We start from the raw sequence: 16,327 nt of genomic DNA, 5'->3' as shown, positions 1-16,327 counted from the left end.
TGGTATCAATCACTCCATTCCACCAGTGCCCAGACATCCAGGAGTATCCTATCTCGAGGGTGATCCTTCATCATTCTTTAGGCAATGTTTATCTAAGTAATACAATAAGCTCTGACGTCGGAATTGATCGTTAAAGACCTGACATTGGACGACATCAAACTTCATCATAGCGACGCAGGGATGCAAAGATGCTGTGGACCACACAAACACAACTAATGGTCATCGTTGCACATCAGCAAACATTGACAACAACAGTGTCTTTTATTGATTGATTGAAAGGGTGTGCGCATGTGTGTTTGATAGATTGATTGAATGAGTTCACTGCCGACAACAACCCTACATTGCAATGAGTGTTAGGTGTTAGTAGTAAATGTCACTTGTATCCCTACCATTCTGGGCATCACCGACAATTCGTCCAACCACCAACTACCCTTCCAGGCACCAAGCCAGGGACAGGTCAGGTAGTATTACTAATGTGGATTGTTACCATTCAATCAATCAATCAACAACTTATAAACATATACATATATATTACTTATTACTTAAATATATTACTATTATGGGTGGAGATATACATATATGTGCATTAATACTATCAAGTAAGAGTCTGTTGATATTATATATTTCCAGTTTGATTGGAAGTTCTTTATCATTGTTTGCATCATTATTTAATATAATATTCTATTTATTAAAGAGAAGGAGATTGTTTAGTCGTAACAGTCTATCATCACGATACAACATCGTTCCAAACAATCACCTGGATCATCACAATCACCAACTACAATTGATCAATGAAGGTGTGGAAGACACCAACCCACTATTGTTGCCAGCCTACGACCTAGATAACTCCATCAACAATAACGACAACAACAATAATAATGGATCAACTGGTAACATTAGCCCATCTGTTGACAACAGTCCTAGAACGATCAATCATCTAGTGTTCTTCCTGTCCGTAGCCGACTTTATTGCCTGCTCTGCATTGGTGTTGACACAGATTAGTATGCTGTTCAACGCTCCATTCGCCAATACACTCAACTATTGTATTGCTGCGAGAAGTGTAATACACTTTGGATTCCTGTCATCATTCCTGTGGACCAACTGCATAGCCTACTATCTACTTCGAGAGGTCTTTGAATGGAACTCATGTCATGTACCATCCGCAGTATACCATGTATTCAGTTGGGGATTGGCCCTACTTGGTGTGTCCTCCTTCTTCTTTGGAGACAACGTCATCACACAAGATGAGAATGGATGGTAGGTGAAGGTGAGGTTTGGTGATGTGTTGGTTGTTCGCTCGCTAACTTGATCACTCACTTCTAGGTGCTCGATCAACGCGCAGTACCAACTGTACCTATGGGTGATACCCTTGATAGTATCATTCGTTTGGAACTTGCTTTGCTACATACTGATCTACAGAAAGTTCAGTAGAATACTAACATTTGGTGCATTTGGTCATAGTTCAAAGCCATTGAAGAACCATGTTGCCAAGAAGTTGACACTGTATCTTGGCGTATTCTTACTGTGTTGGATATGGGATGTGATCAATCACACGGTGTTCTTGTTCCGAGGAGTGTGTCCACCATTCTGGCTATGGATACTACAAGATGTGATGTCGCCATCCCAAGGATTCTTCAACTTCCTTGTCTATGCCTTTGCAAACATCAARGTGAACTTTGACCTTTGATGTTGATGTTATTGTACAATGTTAGCAATGAATAGTTCGACAAGTCAACAGAGAACTCCAATGAATAAAGAGTTACTGTGTCTGTGTCTTTGAAAGCTGACCGAAAATTCAATCTTTGCCATGCCGACACCTAGCCGGATTGTAAGGTGGAAAGTGTTTTGATCAAATCAATCACACGATCCCATTTTGCTCAAAACGATCACCCAGAAGCCCAGGGTTTATTCCCCATCCACGCCATCACCACCAAGAATTAATCAAACTCTTGTCCTCTCAAGTGATCAAATCTATCTAGGACCTTCCCTCATCAACAATGTTTACTAATCACTCATATCAATCCAACTATTATCTGTACATACATATACTTATATATATATAATCAAACATAATAATGGAACATGAACCACAAACACAAACATATACAGAGGAATCCAACATTGGATGTAGTAGCAGTAGTATAAGTAGTGCTGGTTCTGATGCTTCGTCATCAACAATAGTTGGTGATAGCCAACCTCTTAAAATTAATAATCAACAATGGCATCAACTACAAGTGGAGGCTGATGTTGGACCATCCACAGCATCACCATCTGCCGTCGTCGTCGAGGGCGAGTTAGTCAAACAAGGACACATCTTCAAAAGTTGGCGAACTAGATGGTTCAAAATAGAGGCATCACATCTACTTTACTTCAAGTCAAAGAATGTAAGCATCATTCATCACTCATCACTCATCAACATAACTAAAGTGATCATCATGACTATCCTTCCTGGAATATTTGATAGGACACTGAACCAATTGATAGGATACCATTGAGGGGCAGTAGAGTGTCAAAGAAACCATTCCATGAGAAACAGTTCTGCTTTGAATTGATGGCTGTGACTATGAAGAAGGTGTTCTTACTTCAGGCCAAGAATGCAAAGGATGTTGATTATTGGATGAATGAATTGGATCGGGCCAGTCAGATGGCTTCATCATCAAGATCACCCTCAAGATCACCATCGCCCTCGCAATCACAGCCTCAATCTCCAATTCTACTCAGCAGTACCTCAAGCATCACCAACAACCAATCCTAAACAACATAATGTCTATACTATACTAGCAATCAACCAAGTAGTGGCCACCTACGCCTGGCCTGGTCTTGGCATCATTCAATCAAACAAGCACATCAACACAACAATCAGTGTTCCAAACAATCAATCACGGACCAATCCCCTAATGGCATGCCCTCTGATTCATTTACGATGGTACAGCCCTAAACCATGATTAGTCTACCTTCCTTATCAAGCAATAAACAAGCCCACACACTCACTTCAAAGTGATGGATGGTCTCGCACCAAACACACGACCAAAGTGTCACATGACAAGTCATTTTGTTTTAAATTGACAATGTCTATCTTCAAATAAAGAGATAGATATAGTTATATAATATATATAGATATTCAAAGCATTAATGAATGCAAGCAGATTGTCTAAACTCAAGTCCTTGCCACTGAGTAGATACTTGGGCAGCGTTACAAACACATTCAATGTAGAGTCACCTGTTGTCAATCTCGATGATGACGACGACGATGATGAGATACAAACAACTCCTTCAACATCAACATCAACAACGACAACTACAACTACAACTACTACAACTACAAAAGCGAACAATTCAAATCCCTCATTAGCAAGTGACACAACAACAAACAAAGATGACAATAATAATATTAGTGAAGATCAACTACTTGAATGGTCATTCGAAAGTATAGAGGATACAATGCAAGAGTGTCCATTATGTAGTGAACTGATACCTCCTTCACAATGGAGTGGGCACATGGAGAAACAACATCAAGATCAAGTGAAACTAGAGATGCAATACTTTGCCAACAACAGTAACAACAATGTTAATAGCAATGGCAATGGCAATGGCAAACATAAAAGCAATGGCAATGGCAACAAACAACTGGCCTTGGTATCGAACTCTGGGAGAAACAAGAAGAAACAAAAGAATGAACATCTGTATATAGACAAGGCGGAGGATATTGACTCAAGTAGTGATGACGATGATGTTAATGGTGATGGCATGATGGGTGTTGGTGCGAAACAACAAAGGACAACATCGACAACTTCAACAACAACTACAATGGCAAGCAACGCGCACAAGAAGAGGACTCTTGTGCTCGAAGATGATATTGAAGACTCATTTGCAAACGTCATTCCATCAATCAAACAAATGCCAAACAAGATAAAGAATGAAGCCAAACAGGAGGAGGAAGAAGAGGATGCGATTGTGTTTACTCAACAGCAACCGATCAAACTCAGGGATCGGTATGCAATGGATGATGATCACGATGATATCATTGACATTGACAGTGATGATGGTGATGATGGTCAAGCAGTCGAACATGATCCATGGAAGAAAGCCCCAACATTAACAAGAAAATCAACAACAACGACATCAACAACATCAACTACATCCACTTCTTCAAATGGAACAATGGCGCCACCTTTGATACCCTCGCTCCCAAGACCATCAAACTTATCTTTATTACCAAATAGAGCTCCATTATTGAGTTTGAGGCCATCTCTAGCAAAACTTCCAGCTCTAACATCATCACTTGGTAAATCACCCGCATTATCATCATCATCGACATCATTTGGTAATTCATCATCATCTTCATCATCAGCGACACCGTACAAGCCATACGCAAGGGCTTCATCAAGGTCATACTCCTCAACATCATCATCACCATCTTCGTCACCTGCCAAGAAACCATTCAGACCATTCAGGAGACGAAATAGCTTTAAAAGGTGAATATCAATCATTATCAATCAAATGAATAACATTAATGCTAATACTCAAACTCTCGCATTCCAAACGATTCAAGCAAGCAGAGGAGGCAATCATCAGGATCAGGATCAGGATCAGGATCATGGTCAGGATCAGGATCATCAGGATCAACAAGTAGATCACCGGCGCGCTCGCCGACGCCCAAGGCAAAGGTCGAGGGGGGTTCAAGGTCAAGTACGAGCGCAGGTAGTAGTAGCATTGGTATAGGTGGCCAGGAGTACTTCTACAGCGATGACCTGGCAACAGCAGGAGTGGCAGGGGCTGACTTTGATGACATGGATTCCGACAATGTCAATTGGGAGAATACACGAGGTTACTCAATTGGACATCGGTATTGAGATTGAACAACGAATGTGTCGGTCCATCTTCCAATCGCACACCCATCCCCCACTTTATCAATTTCACTAAGATGGATTGCGCGCTCACACTGAGGATTTGTGTAAATAAAAAAAACGACGACGATATCTTTTTTGGGTGTGTTTGATTCAAGCGAATGGATATGGATTGCAACGACCTCAGCTCAAGATGTGTTGGTGTGTGTTGGTGTGATGATGTGAACGAAGTGAGTCTTTGGGTTTTGTTGATAGAGATAAGAATCAATAATCCATTCCAATTCGTTAGTTGACCTACTAATCATCCAAACTTATACAGATATATATACTTATATATATACCCACCCACATTACTATTTATAAACATTGCACAAGGATGAATGAATTGGAAGTAGAGGCCTATCAAAAGGCGGACAACAAGTTCGCCATCAAGTCAAGACCAGAGACATTGGTATGTTGTTGTTGTCTTTGTGTATAGTTATGTATATCTAATCATTCAATCAATCAACCAATCATACAATGATAGTCATTCGATAAAGGATTCTTTGTATCAGTCAAAGCTATACAGTTGCTGAGAAAGAAGAATGGTCCACGTGTGATTGTTGTTGGTGTGGCTGGACCAAGTGGAGCAGGAAAGACAAGTCTGGCTCATAAGATTGTATCTGTGTTGCCAAAGACAGTGTATGTTTGATCAATTGGAACAATCATATGGTCTCAATCACTCACTCGTTCGATCAATCACTCAATCAATCAATGATTCCAAACAGGTTGATATCAATGGATAACTATTTGGATAGCTCTAGACAGATATTGGAAGAGAACTATGATGACTACAGATTGGTCGACTTTGAATTACTTCGAAAGAACATCACAGACTTGGTGATGAACAGGTCGACGGACTTGCCACTGTATGACTTTACAAAGAGTGGTCGCTACGCTTATAAGAACGTGCGCCCGCCAGAGTCAAAGGTGGTGCTGGTCGAGGGAATCTACGCACTGCACGAGGAGATACGCGACCTGCTCGACCTGCGCATCTCGATCTCGGGAGGCGTGCACTTTGACTTGATCAAGCGCATTTTCCGCGACGTTCACCGCACGGGCCAGCAGCCACACGAGTCGCTGCAGCAGATCACCGACACGGTCTATCCCATGTACAAAGCATTCATCGAGCCCGACCTCCAGCTGGCCGAGATCCGCATCGTCAACAAGTTCAACCCATTCTCGGGCCTGCTCAACCCGATCTACATTCGCAAGACGCCCAAGCAGGTCACCCAGGAGCAGGTGCTGTCGGCGCTGAACAAGCCCGTCACGCAGACCACCGCACACTACTACGACATCTATCTCATCCCGCCCGGCGTCACCGAGACGTCATCGTACGATTGGATCCGTGTGCGCAACAGCGACGGAATCTACAGCATCATGTTTAGCGAGGAGATCAAGGAGTCTGGCTTCATCATCTCACCTCGCGTCGACTTCACCATCAGCGTCAATATGCTTGGCGGACTAATGTCCCTGGGCTACCAGATGATGGCAATCATACATCGCAAGTCAACGATCTACAAGGATGGCAAGATCATCATCAGCTTTGACGAGTTGGAGGAGTTGGGCCAGACCTACCTCCAGATCAAGGGCTTTGACGCCGACTCTGTTCAAGAGGCAGGCAAGAAGCTTGGTCTAGTCGATGACAAAGACTACATTCAAAAGTCATACATTGAGCTCTATCAAGAAAAGTACAAGAGGAATGGCAATGGCAGTATACATCATATTCAGATACCAACTACAGCAACAAACATTAACAACGCACAGCAACAACAGCAACAGCAGCAACAACAGCAACAACAGGAAGTACTGTTAGGTAGTTTCCTAAAGTCAAAGTTATAACTTTTAAAATAATAATAATATAAAAATATAAAAAAAGATAAACTTTTAAAATCAAAGAGTTTTGGTGGACGATGAGCATTCGATGGAGAAGTCATTGCGTGCTGGGGTGCTCCGACGAACTTGACTCCTCGCTCACTCTCAAAACACACTGTTCTTATTCTTTTGAAAAAAAAGGAACCCGGGTGTGTTGTCTCTCTTACTTTATTTGGTTGGACTACAACAACACAACTAACAAACACTAATACACACACATACATACATTGTTATACACGCTCACTCACATCTTCACTTTCAAACATATATAAACACACACTTCTTCTCACTATTCGTTCTCAATTTATTCATCATTGTTACCAACAACAACATACACATAACTATTCAAACATATACATACATATAATATCATTTATCGCTATCTATCTATCTCTATCTATCTCTATCTATCTAACAATCTCTAGTCATATAATAATACATACAAACAAATATAATTTAGAGTTTACAACAACTTACATGATGATGATGATTTAAAACAACAACATCATTATAAAGTCAAGAGGCAGACAATCAAATACACAGTAATATTATAAAGCAAAAGAGACAATTACAACCAAACACAAACGATCATACATTGTATAATATTTGTAAATTAATATATTTATAATTTGTAAACATATAAACTAAAGACACATATACATCAATTAATCAATCAGCTGATTTATTTGAAAATACAATATTCAATGGACATTGCCAATACCTCTTCATCTTCCACTACAACTACCAATATTATTAATAACAATAAGATTGAAGTCAATAATAGTTATATATCCTGTAGTCCAGACCTTACACCATTATACTCACCAACCAAATCTACAACACCTTCAACAACAACATCAACATCAACTATACAATTCACTCGAAGGACTTCCTTGCTGTCCGACACATTCAAGTCTTTAAACAACAACAATAACATCAATAATAATAGCCATATCATCAACTTGAGCGGCAGCAATAACAACAACAATATTAACATTGGCAGTGAAGTAGGCCAGAGTAATACAGTCGTGGAGAACAATACACCTACAACTCAACAACCAACAGAACAGATGAGTGGATCATTTAGAGAGAATGCCATCGATCAAAGTGATATGAAACATCTGCTGTCATCACAGATCAACAGTCGGGAAAAGGAAATTGAACGACTGGCAAGGATTGCCGAACGTGACAAGTTGGACTCAATGTCCTATCTCCAACAGATAAACGAGTTTCGTGAGATATTGGCCGCATTCCTCAAGGACTTTTACACGGACGAGACCAACGCAGAGACGCTGGAGCGCAAGAAGCACATCGAGACCACCACCACACTCCTCATCAACCTGGCGGATGGCAGTCACAACAATGGTAGCACCAGCAAGTCCATATTCAATTCTCCGACAGTCTCAAGGGCAATGGGCGGAGGTGGAGAACCATCAAAGGAGTTGATACAATCGATGGCATTTTGGGAGCACACTCAGACCCAATCACCTTCTACTTCTACATCACACTTGGTTGTCAACAATGATGCACCACTGGTGGAGACTAGCAATCCTGAGGAGTCGGTCGGCAACTTAGTTTCCTCTTTCCAGAACAAGGACGAGGAGCTCGAGCGTGTCAAGACCAGACAGCAGTCACTGCTGGCAAAGTCACAATACCTCAAGGACAAGTACAACGAGATGTCCACACTCTTGCAATCCGAGAGGGATCATTGGAAGTCACGAATTGACCAAGTAAGGAAGGACGTCGAGTCCAAGGAGAAGGATATATGCAGACTGTTGATGGTTGCCGAGACCCAAAAGAAAGCATCAATCGAATACATTGATCAAATAACCAGTATGTATCTACATAACAATCATACAATCACACTACTTCAACATCATACTCACTCTGTGTACAACCCAAACATTCACAACACAGAACTAAAGAAGTCATTATCATCAATCAGTCAGATACGAGGAAGCATCAGCAATGTGGATGTTAAGAGACTGAATGAGAAGTTCTCGTATGAATCACTCAGCAGCTCACCTGGCAGCCATCCAAGCAGCGCCAGTTCATCATTCTCCAGCTCCCCATTCAAGTCCATGTCTCCGGCCAGTGTATCGCCAAAGCATGAGCTGTTTGGTTCATCCGAGAAGTTCTTCACACAGGAGAAGAAGGAGCTGGTCGGTGTCATCAAGCTGTTGGCCAAGAAGGACGAGGAGATCAAGCGAATCAAAGACATCATTGATTGTGAGCTGCAGCGAAGAAACTTCCTGGCAAACAAGTGTTTGGAGATCAAGACACTGTTGGAGGAGGAGAGCAGACAGGTCGACACTCTCCACATCAAGTCGCTCAAGGATCTGCGAGATAAGGATGAGGCAATTTTGAAGGTTGCCAATCGTGCTCAAAAGGATAGGAACAAGGCAAACAAGCTGCGAGAGGAAATAATCAGTAAGTCCCAAGTCAGTAACATTCATTCATTCACTCCTCATACTAACACCGCCAACCAAATCCAGAACTCTCAAAGCAATTCAATATAGATGATAGCAAGAAGAAACATGACTATGACATTGTGGCATTCACAGAGATGGGCGACCTATCTCAATTCCAGAACCTTCCATTGTCTCCATACTGCGAAGCTGATCAGCTGCAACAGGTTAGACCACAGAAGCCTAAACATGTTGTGGCAGCAAACATCAACATCAACAACAGCAACTCCAACATCACCAACATCATCAGTCCAAACAACAATATCAACAATATCAGTAGTAGTCCAACTAATATCAATGTACATATCAATGAAACCGATTCACAGAATAGATCAATCCAGGCACAGTCATCATCTATATCCATACCTCGTGGAGTGGTCCGACGTAACTCAGAGACAATGTCACCAAGCACATTGGCCCACTTGTCACGCGCATCTCCATCCTCGCATCATCTTCATCAACAGCTCGTTGTTGGTTCTCCCACTGATGTGATCAATCACAAGCTCCAGGAGATAGACAGGACATGCAAGTGCGCCTCGCAAAAGGACAAGGAGCTGTTGAAGATCAAGAAGATTGCCGAGGCTGAGCGCACCCGGTTCGCCATCCTCAAGGACAAGTACAACGACCTAGTCAGCGAGATCAAGATCACTCAACAACACAATCTGGCCTGTGAGAAATACTTGGCCAAGATCTCATGATTAAGAGTTTAGTCGCAATAGACTATTACATGCCATAGCTGCCTGCCACAGACAGACGCGTTGGCGTTGACCATTCAACCTTTACTAAGATAAAACTTGTTTCGTCGCATGCGATCCTCCAATGAGGACGAGTCTCCGTATACATCCTTGTTGATTGTGTCAAAGAAGGTTGCACCTCTGTCTTCCAGTGACTTTGGTACAGCCGGCGTTGCTACTTCTTCTTCCTTCTGAGTTGTGATTACTGTCTTTCTCTCATTCTCTCTATTTAGTGCATCCTGTCGCATTTCTTCCAGTTTCTTTGCTCTTTCTTCTTCGGACATTCCAGTTGGTCTAATCTTCTTGTTTGATGATCTAGAGTCCTCTTCATCACGGTCTCTCTTTTGGTGTTGATTATCTCTACTATCCTCTCTCCTGTTGTAGTCTCTTCTGTTGTAAGAATCTCTATCGTCGCGTCTATATCCACCTCTATCATCCCTTCTATCTCTATCATCATGATGTCTTCTTTCTCCTCGATCTCTGTGATCAATGTTCCTATCTCTATCATCGCGTCTATATACATCTCTGTCATCCCTTCTATCTCGGTCGTCTCTTCTGTCTCGGTCGTCCCTTCTATCTCTGTCATCATATCTTCTATCTCTATCTACTCTATCTCGGTCGTCTCTTCTGTCTCGGTCGTCCCTTCTCTCGTCTCTTGAATCCTGAGTTCTCCTTTCATCGTCTTGACCATGTTCCTTTCGATCCAATCTTGACTCTGGTTTTCTTTCGTCGTCATTTGATCTATGATGCTTGTTCTCAACTCCATTGTCCATTGTTTTGTTGTCTGATTCTTTCTTCTTGTCAATGGATGGATCAGATGAAGCTGATGAATGTGTCTTTTGTTCCTCTTCCTTTCGTTTCCTCTTCTCCTCTTTCCTCTTCTTCTTTTCCTCTTTCTTCTCCTTCTTCTCTTCCTTCCTTTCCTTCTTCTTTAGTTTCTTCATAATCTTGTCCAAATCATGTTGTTTCTCTTTCTCCAACTTCTTCATCTCCACTGGATTGTGCAATATCTTCTCTCTTGCTTCTCTCTGCTTCCTCATTATCAACTCTTGTGGATCCTCTCTGAGTTTACTCCTGACCTCCTGTATGGAATCTGATGTCTGTGCAGACTTTGGCATGAACAATGCACCGGGTACATTCTTCAACAGCTTCATCTGATTGTCTTGACTGTCTTCAAATTTCTTCTTGCCCAACAGATAGTCATTGGACGCTGCTGAGCTGTCTGCCTCTCCCTCACCTCTCTGCAACATATTCTGTTGCAATGTGAATGCACCTTCATACATCCAATCAATCCTCTCAGTCTTTGCCTTTCCAGTGTTCAAAGCATTCAACTGTTTCAACTCATGTAGCTGGTCCTCCTCCATTCTCTCCTTCTTCAACTGTTCAATCTTCTTCTTCTCATCCTCATCCTTTTGTTCAGCTCTCCATATTTTCTATGTTGTTTGTTTGTTAGCAAGTTTGTTGTTAGTTTGATGATAGACGACGATGCATCGATGATGACGATGAGTATGATTGATACATACCTCCTGCATACGCATGGTAGTAATATGCCAGCTCTTTTTAGAAAGGAATGATGACATCTTTGATTGATAGATAGAGATAATAAGAAGTAATAATGAGTTTATCTCTTTGTAATTATTCAGGTGTCTGTTTTGTGTTGACTACTAAAAGTTAGACAATTGAAAACTCTTCGCATTGGTCAATTATTTTAATAATTATTTATTTATCCAAGGAACTCAGTCTCGCAGACATATCCCTCTTGTTGGCCTTCATCTGCATGTGTCTGTGAACAGAGTAGACACCAATGGCGACGATGACAGCACCAAAGGCTGCACATCCTACGATGATACCAATCAATTGTTGCTTGGTCAATCCACTAGAGTTGTCACACACCTGGTTGTTCCTCTTGCTGTTGCCATCCTGATCGATAAGATATTGGAAGTCTGGATCGAGCAATGCATATCGGTCAAAGTGTATTATGTTGACACCGACCAAAGACTGAGACTTCTTGCCATCGGTTGGCTTCTCGTCGCTGTCGAGCAGCGTGTTGCTCACGGGTCTGGTGGCGTCGTCAAACACGCCAAACTGGACGAAGCGGCCGTAAAGACTCTTGTCGCCCACGTTGAGATTGATCCATTGCAAGTTGTCATTGGTGCCACCGACCTGCTTGGACGAGCACTTCTCGTTGTCGCCCTCCACCGACAACTTCAACACCAACTGCATGGCGTTGAGCGTCGAGTTGAAGTCGTACTGGGACAGGTAGATCGTGTACTTGGCCGTCTGCGCATTCATCGATATGTTGCGTCCACCAAATGTCACGTTGGTCGCCTGCTCAAACCATTGAATGGTAATGTTGACCATGGTGGAGATTGAGTTGTTGAGCACTGTCGAGTAGACTGCCTTGAGGTTGCCGTTGGCAGCGGTCTCATTGCGCGCCCTCCAAGTGGCGTTGTGCAATGAGAATGACTTGAATGTTTCTAAGTTGTTATTAATCTCCCTGAGCTCGTACAGTGAGATGGTAGTTGAGATACCATCGATGATCGTCTGACTGCCTGGTCCATCAGGGTTGTATGGTGGCGTCACGTTGGCAGGCTTATCATTACATGATTGTCCTATATAGCCACTGTCCTTAAAGCATAGACATTCATCATCTGCCACACAATCACCATGAACACATCCAAACTTGTTGCATTGTGGTCCTCCTGTTGTTGTTGTTGTTGTTGTTGTGGTAGTTGTCGTGGATGTGGTTGTGGAGGTAGTGCCAGTAGTGGTAGTGGTCGTGGATGTGCCTGTGGTAGCCTGTCCGGTAGTCGATGTTGTGGATGTGGTTGTGGATGTAGTTGGTAGCGCTGATGTAGTCGATGTCGTGGTCGTAGTTGATGGGATTGGAACATTGGTTGGCGCGGGCAATGGAGTGATGGTCACAAGGTTGGAGGTGCCAGCGGGTGTAGTCACACTGACCTTGAGGTCCTGGTTGAATGCATCCATGTTGAAGCTAAAGTACGTTCCACCATACATGACAGTGACTGGAACGAACGCAGTACCGTTGGCAAACTGGGCGTTGATCTTGAACTTGCTGACATCATAGCCAAAGGCACGACCTTGAATTGTGATGTCGCCTCCCAGTACAGTGATGGGCGAGGTCCTCTCTAACAATGGTTGGAATGAACGAGTGTTCTGTATCTTGTAGCTGAATGGTCCGCTCTGGAAGTATGAAGTAGTCTTGCCCATGGTGTTGTAGTACAAGTCGGACACACCAAATAGGGAGGTGAACAGCAGACCAGTGGCGCCAAAGCCGTATGGCAGGGTGACGTTGGCGATGTAGAAAGTGTATCCAGCGTTGTTGGTGTCTGGCTTGTAGGTGAGTGGGTAGCCGACAACGTCAAAGCCGTGGGTTGCAAAGTAGACCCATGGACGGTGACGAGGGCTGATGTTGGTTTCATAAATGCTGAAGGCTACGTTGACACTGCGTCCTGATACACTTGCTGTGTCCACTGTGCCAATGTTGAACGCCACGTTTGTGACCGAGGGCAAATCGGCATCGTTGGTTCCTGTGCACTTTTGTGTTAGGTTCATGGCCAACTCGGAGGGCGAGGCGTAGATGTTGAGGAAAGGATCGATGGTGGCCAATGAGTTGGCACCGCCAGCGAACGAGCTCATTCTAGAGAAGAAGCCAGACTTGTCGCGGAGGTAGGCATCGGTGATCACAAATGTTTGGGTCAAACATTTGGCCAGGGGCTGGAACACGACATGATATGTGCCCACCTTGCTATCGCCACTGATCCTGTTGGTGCTGTCGATGGTGATGATGTATGGCTCCCAGTCCAAGGTGCCTGTGACATTGAACCAACCCGAGTCGAATCCGTTGATTGGATCGCTGATCACGATGTCCCAGCCATGTGGTTGGTAGGTACCGTTGAGACCAAGGGTGAGCTTGGAGATGGAGGTAATCACTGGTGGGTACTGGTCTCCCGTTGTCGACACGACGTTGAACACCATGGACGATCCGAGCTGTGCGTACAAGGCCTCATAGGTCACCTCGAATGGCAGGAACACAGAGTATGGTACACTGCCAGATACCAAGTTGGCAGGGAGTGTAAAGGGGATCACGGCATAGAGATCTCCGTTGACCTCTTGCTGGACTGTGCCGTTGAAGACCAATATGTTGCCAAGGCCAAGGTTGAACTGGAGTGATGGGTAGTAGTTGTTGGGCATGGTGCGTCCTGGGAGCAGCGTGAGGTTGAAGAACAATGTGTTGGTGATCACTTGGTCGCCATTGACATTGTTCTGCTGGAACATGAGGTTGCTGATCGAAGTGACATCAAAGGCCACGAGTGAGTTAAAGTCGAGAACAAGCTGTTGGCCAAGGGGGTTGATCAACTCGCCCTGCTGAATGACGTTGACATTGTTGGCAAAGTCGTAGAGTGTGAATGGGAAGTAATCGTTGAGGGCACGCTTGCCAAAGAACAACTCCTTCTCGTAGGTACCAGCTCCATTGTTGCCGACAACAAGGTCGCGGTATGTCAAAAGATCTTCGTTGTTTGGACCAAAGCCCAGAGTCCTGAAGCCTGAGCCACCGGCATCCTTGATGGTGGCCTTGATGATAACACTCTGGAATGTCAATGGGATGACCTTAAAGTCGGTGATCAATGGGGCGATCAGATCTGATGACGCTGTCAATGTCACGGGCACAACGGTCTCTGCCTGGCCATCACATCCGAGGTACAGGCTGGAACCAATGTCGTTGAATCCAAAGGCATTGTCCGAGGGGATGGAGAAACAGTATGAGGACTTGCCTCCATCTGCTCCGTATTTCTCAAAGATGCCAAAGGGATAGGTCGATATTCTTGGATTGTGGCCGTTGATCCTGTACTTGAGGTCAGTGCACAGTCCACCCTGGTAGTAGACGTTGTACATGTTCTCGCCAGTGGTTGTCTGGTCGGGTGGACCATCGGCCAGGTTCTGGAATTGGTACACATTCATGGGATCGGCAGTGTAGTTGACCAAACTGGTGCTGGTGGCGGCAGTGTTGTCCACATTCCATCCGTAAACCTGAATTGTGGGGGTGGCTGGGGTGCTGAGCGACACAAATGCTTGATTGGAGCTGTTGGAGACCACTGGGCCGTACATGGCTTGGTAGGTCGAGCCGGCCTGGTTGACCAGGAGTGAGCCACTGGCCGAAGCCACGTTGAGTGTGGAGACTATTTGCTTCTTCTTGGAGATGGGCGTGGTGGCTGAGGAAGGCTTGAATGGGAGAGCCTGAGCACCATTGAGTGGAGAGCCGTTGTGACGGGCGATTGGGTCCAGGACAAAGGTGGCGGGGGTGTTCATGCTGGGGTGGGAAAGGGTAACTTGGACCGGATCATCAGTGAGAGTTGATGGGTTGCCATTGATCGAGAGTGTGATCAGACATAAACCATTGTCGCTCAACTTTTTAGACTGACATGCAACAAATGGTAAATTGGTGGCGCATGTAAAGTAGGTGAATGGTGAGTTGGTGTTGAGGTTGACCACATAACTCGGCAGTTGATTGCTCACTGCTGGCAGTGGTACCCTCTTTGGAGTCAATGGTTTATCGCTTGGAATAGTTGGAACTATTTGATTGAGTTAGTGATGTGATTGGCGGAATGGTTCCATCATCCCACAAATAAATACATACTGTTACAATATAGATCGATTAATGGTGACATTGTCTTTGATCCTGATGTAAGATTGAGTTGAACTGCATTGTATTGACCTGTTGGTACATCGACAGTCATGACGTAGACACGAACTGTGTTGTTGGTATAGGCTACAACCGGTTGAGTATAGGTGAATGATCCACTCAACTTTACTGTTGGTGTTGGATTGACTCCAGTTGTGATCATAGAAATCAATGAACCAGTGCACACTGTCTGTCCATTAGAAGTCGGTAAGTTTGACCAGAAAGTTGGTATCGCATCAACACTTTGTGCTAAGATTAATCAATTGATTTATTGATTGAGTTAGTGAGTCAGTGTGATGTGATTGGAATGATTCCTTGGGCTTACAATTGACCAGATTGGATGATAATGATAATAATATTAATAATAATACAAAAGATGATGGTAGTAATACAATTGATCGATTTGTTGATCGTTGTGAATACATGATTGTCTGTGTGATTATTATTTATTGATCAATCAATCAATCAATAAATAAATAATTATAACTACAACAAACAGATAAATAATAATAATAATAATAATTAATAATAATGTATGAATAGTTGTTAACAATGAAGAATTTGGAGATGAAGAGGAGCCAAGTGATTTGTTTACAGACAGCAAATGTGTGTGTTTGTGGACCCGACATGGATCAAATCAGCAAACAGTCCCCTGTCTAC

At 43.5% G+C, this 16,327-nt stretch overlaps 7 protein-coding genes across 7 annotated transcripts; 5 read left to right on the top strand and 2 right to left on the bottom strand.

The window, feature by feature from the left end:
- Positions 1 to 559: 559 nt before the first annotated feature.
- SAMD00019534_034760 (hypothetical protein) lies at positions 560 to 1,681 on the top strand (the record flags this gene model as incomplete). The annotated part of the gene is made up of 3 exons (XM_012904368.1): positions 560 to 713; positions 798 to 1,257; positions 1,318 to 1,681. Coding segments are annotated over 3 exons (978 nt in total), but the record flags the coding sequence as incomplete, so codon positions are not given.
- A 394-nt stretch (positions 1,682 to 2,075) lies between these two features.
- Positions 2,076 to 2,755, top strand: SAMD00019534_034750 (hypothetical protein; the record flags this gene model as incomplete). The annotated part of the gene is made up of 2 exons (XM_012904367.1): positions 2,076 to 2,384; positions 2,465 to 2,755. The coding sequence occupies 2 exons, from the start codon at positions 2,076 to 2,078 to the stop codon at positions 2,753 to 2,755; spliced, it is 600 nt and encodes a 199-aa protein (XP_012759821.1).
- Positions 2,756 to 3,534: 779 nt separating this feature from the next.
- SAMD00019534_034740 (hypothetical protein) lies at positions 3,535 to 4,479 on the top strand (the record flags this gene model as incomplete). The annotated part of the gene is made up of 1 exon (XM_012904366.1): positions 3,535 to 4,479. The coding sequence occupies one exon, from the start codon at positions 3,535 to 3,537 to the stop codon at positions 4,477 to 4,479; it is 945 nt and encodes a 314-aa protein (XP_012759820.1).
- A 744-nt stretch (positions 4,480 to 5,223) lies between these two features.
- Positions 5,224 to 6,728, top strand: SAMD00019534_034730 (hypothetical protein; the record flags this gene model as incomplete). The annotated part of the gene is made up of 3 exons (XM_012904365.1): positions 5,224 to 5,298; positions 5,374 to 5,528; positions 5,615 to 6,728. The coding sequence occupies 3 exons, from the start codon at positions 5,224 to 5,226 to the stop codon at positions 6,726 to 6,728; spliced, it is 1,344 nt and encodes a 447-aa protein (XP_012759819.1).
- A 737-nt stretch (positions 6,729 to 7,465) lies between these two features.
- On the top strand, positions 7,466 to 9,924 carry SAMD00019534_034720 (hypothetical protein; the record flags this gene model as incomplete). The annotated part of the gene is made up of 2 exons (XM_012904364.1): positions 7,466 to 8,594; positions 9,257 to 9,924. Coding segments are annotated over 2 exons (1,797 nt in total), but the record flags the coding sequence as incomplete, so codon positions are not given.
- Positions 9,925 to 10,007: 83 nt separating this feature from the next.
- Positions 10,008 to 11,540, bottom strand: SAMD00019534_034710 (hypothetical protein; the record flags this gene model as incomplete). The annotated part of the gene is made up of 4 exons (XM_012904363.1): positions 10,008 to 10,761; positions 10,825 to 11,170; positions 11,201 to 11,396; positions 11,487 to 11,540. Coding segments are annotated over 4 exons (1,350 nt in total), but the record flags the coding sequence as incomplete, so codon positions are not given.
- Positions 11,541 to 11,682: 142 nt separating this feature from the next.
- On the bottom strand, positions 11,683 to 15,830 carry SAMD00019534_034700 (hypothetical protein; the record flags this gene model as incomplete). Its single annotated transcript, XM_012904362.1, has 2 exons — positions 11,683 to 15,557; positions 15,623 to 15,830. 2 exons carry the CDS (start codon positions 15,828 to 15,830, stop codon positions 11,683 to 11,685), a joined length of 4,083 nt encoding a protein of 1,360 aa, XP_012759816.1.
- Positions 15,831 to 16,327: the final 497 nt, after the last annotated feature.

Source organism: Acytostelium subglobosum (assembly GCF_000787575.1).
Source record: "Acytostelium subglobosum LB1 DNA, scaffold: scaffold6, whole genome shotgun sequence".
Lineage (NCBI taxonomy): Eukaryota > Evosea > Eumycetozoa > Acytosteliales > Acytosteliaceae > Acytostelium > Acytostelium subglobosum.
Note: the sequence above shows the minus strand (reverse complement) of the source record. Positions and strands in the feature narration are given on the sequence as shown.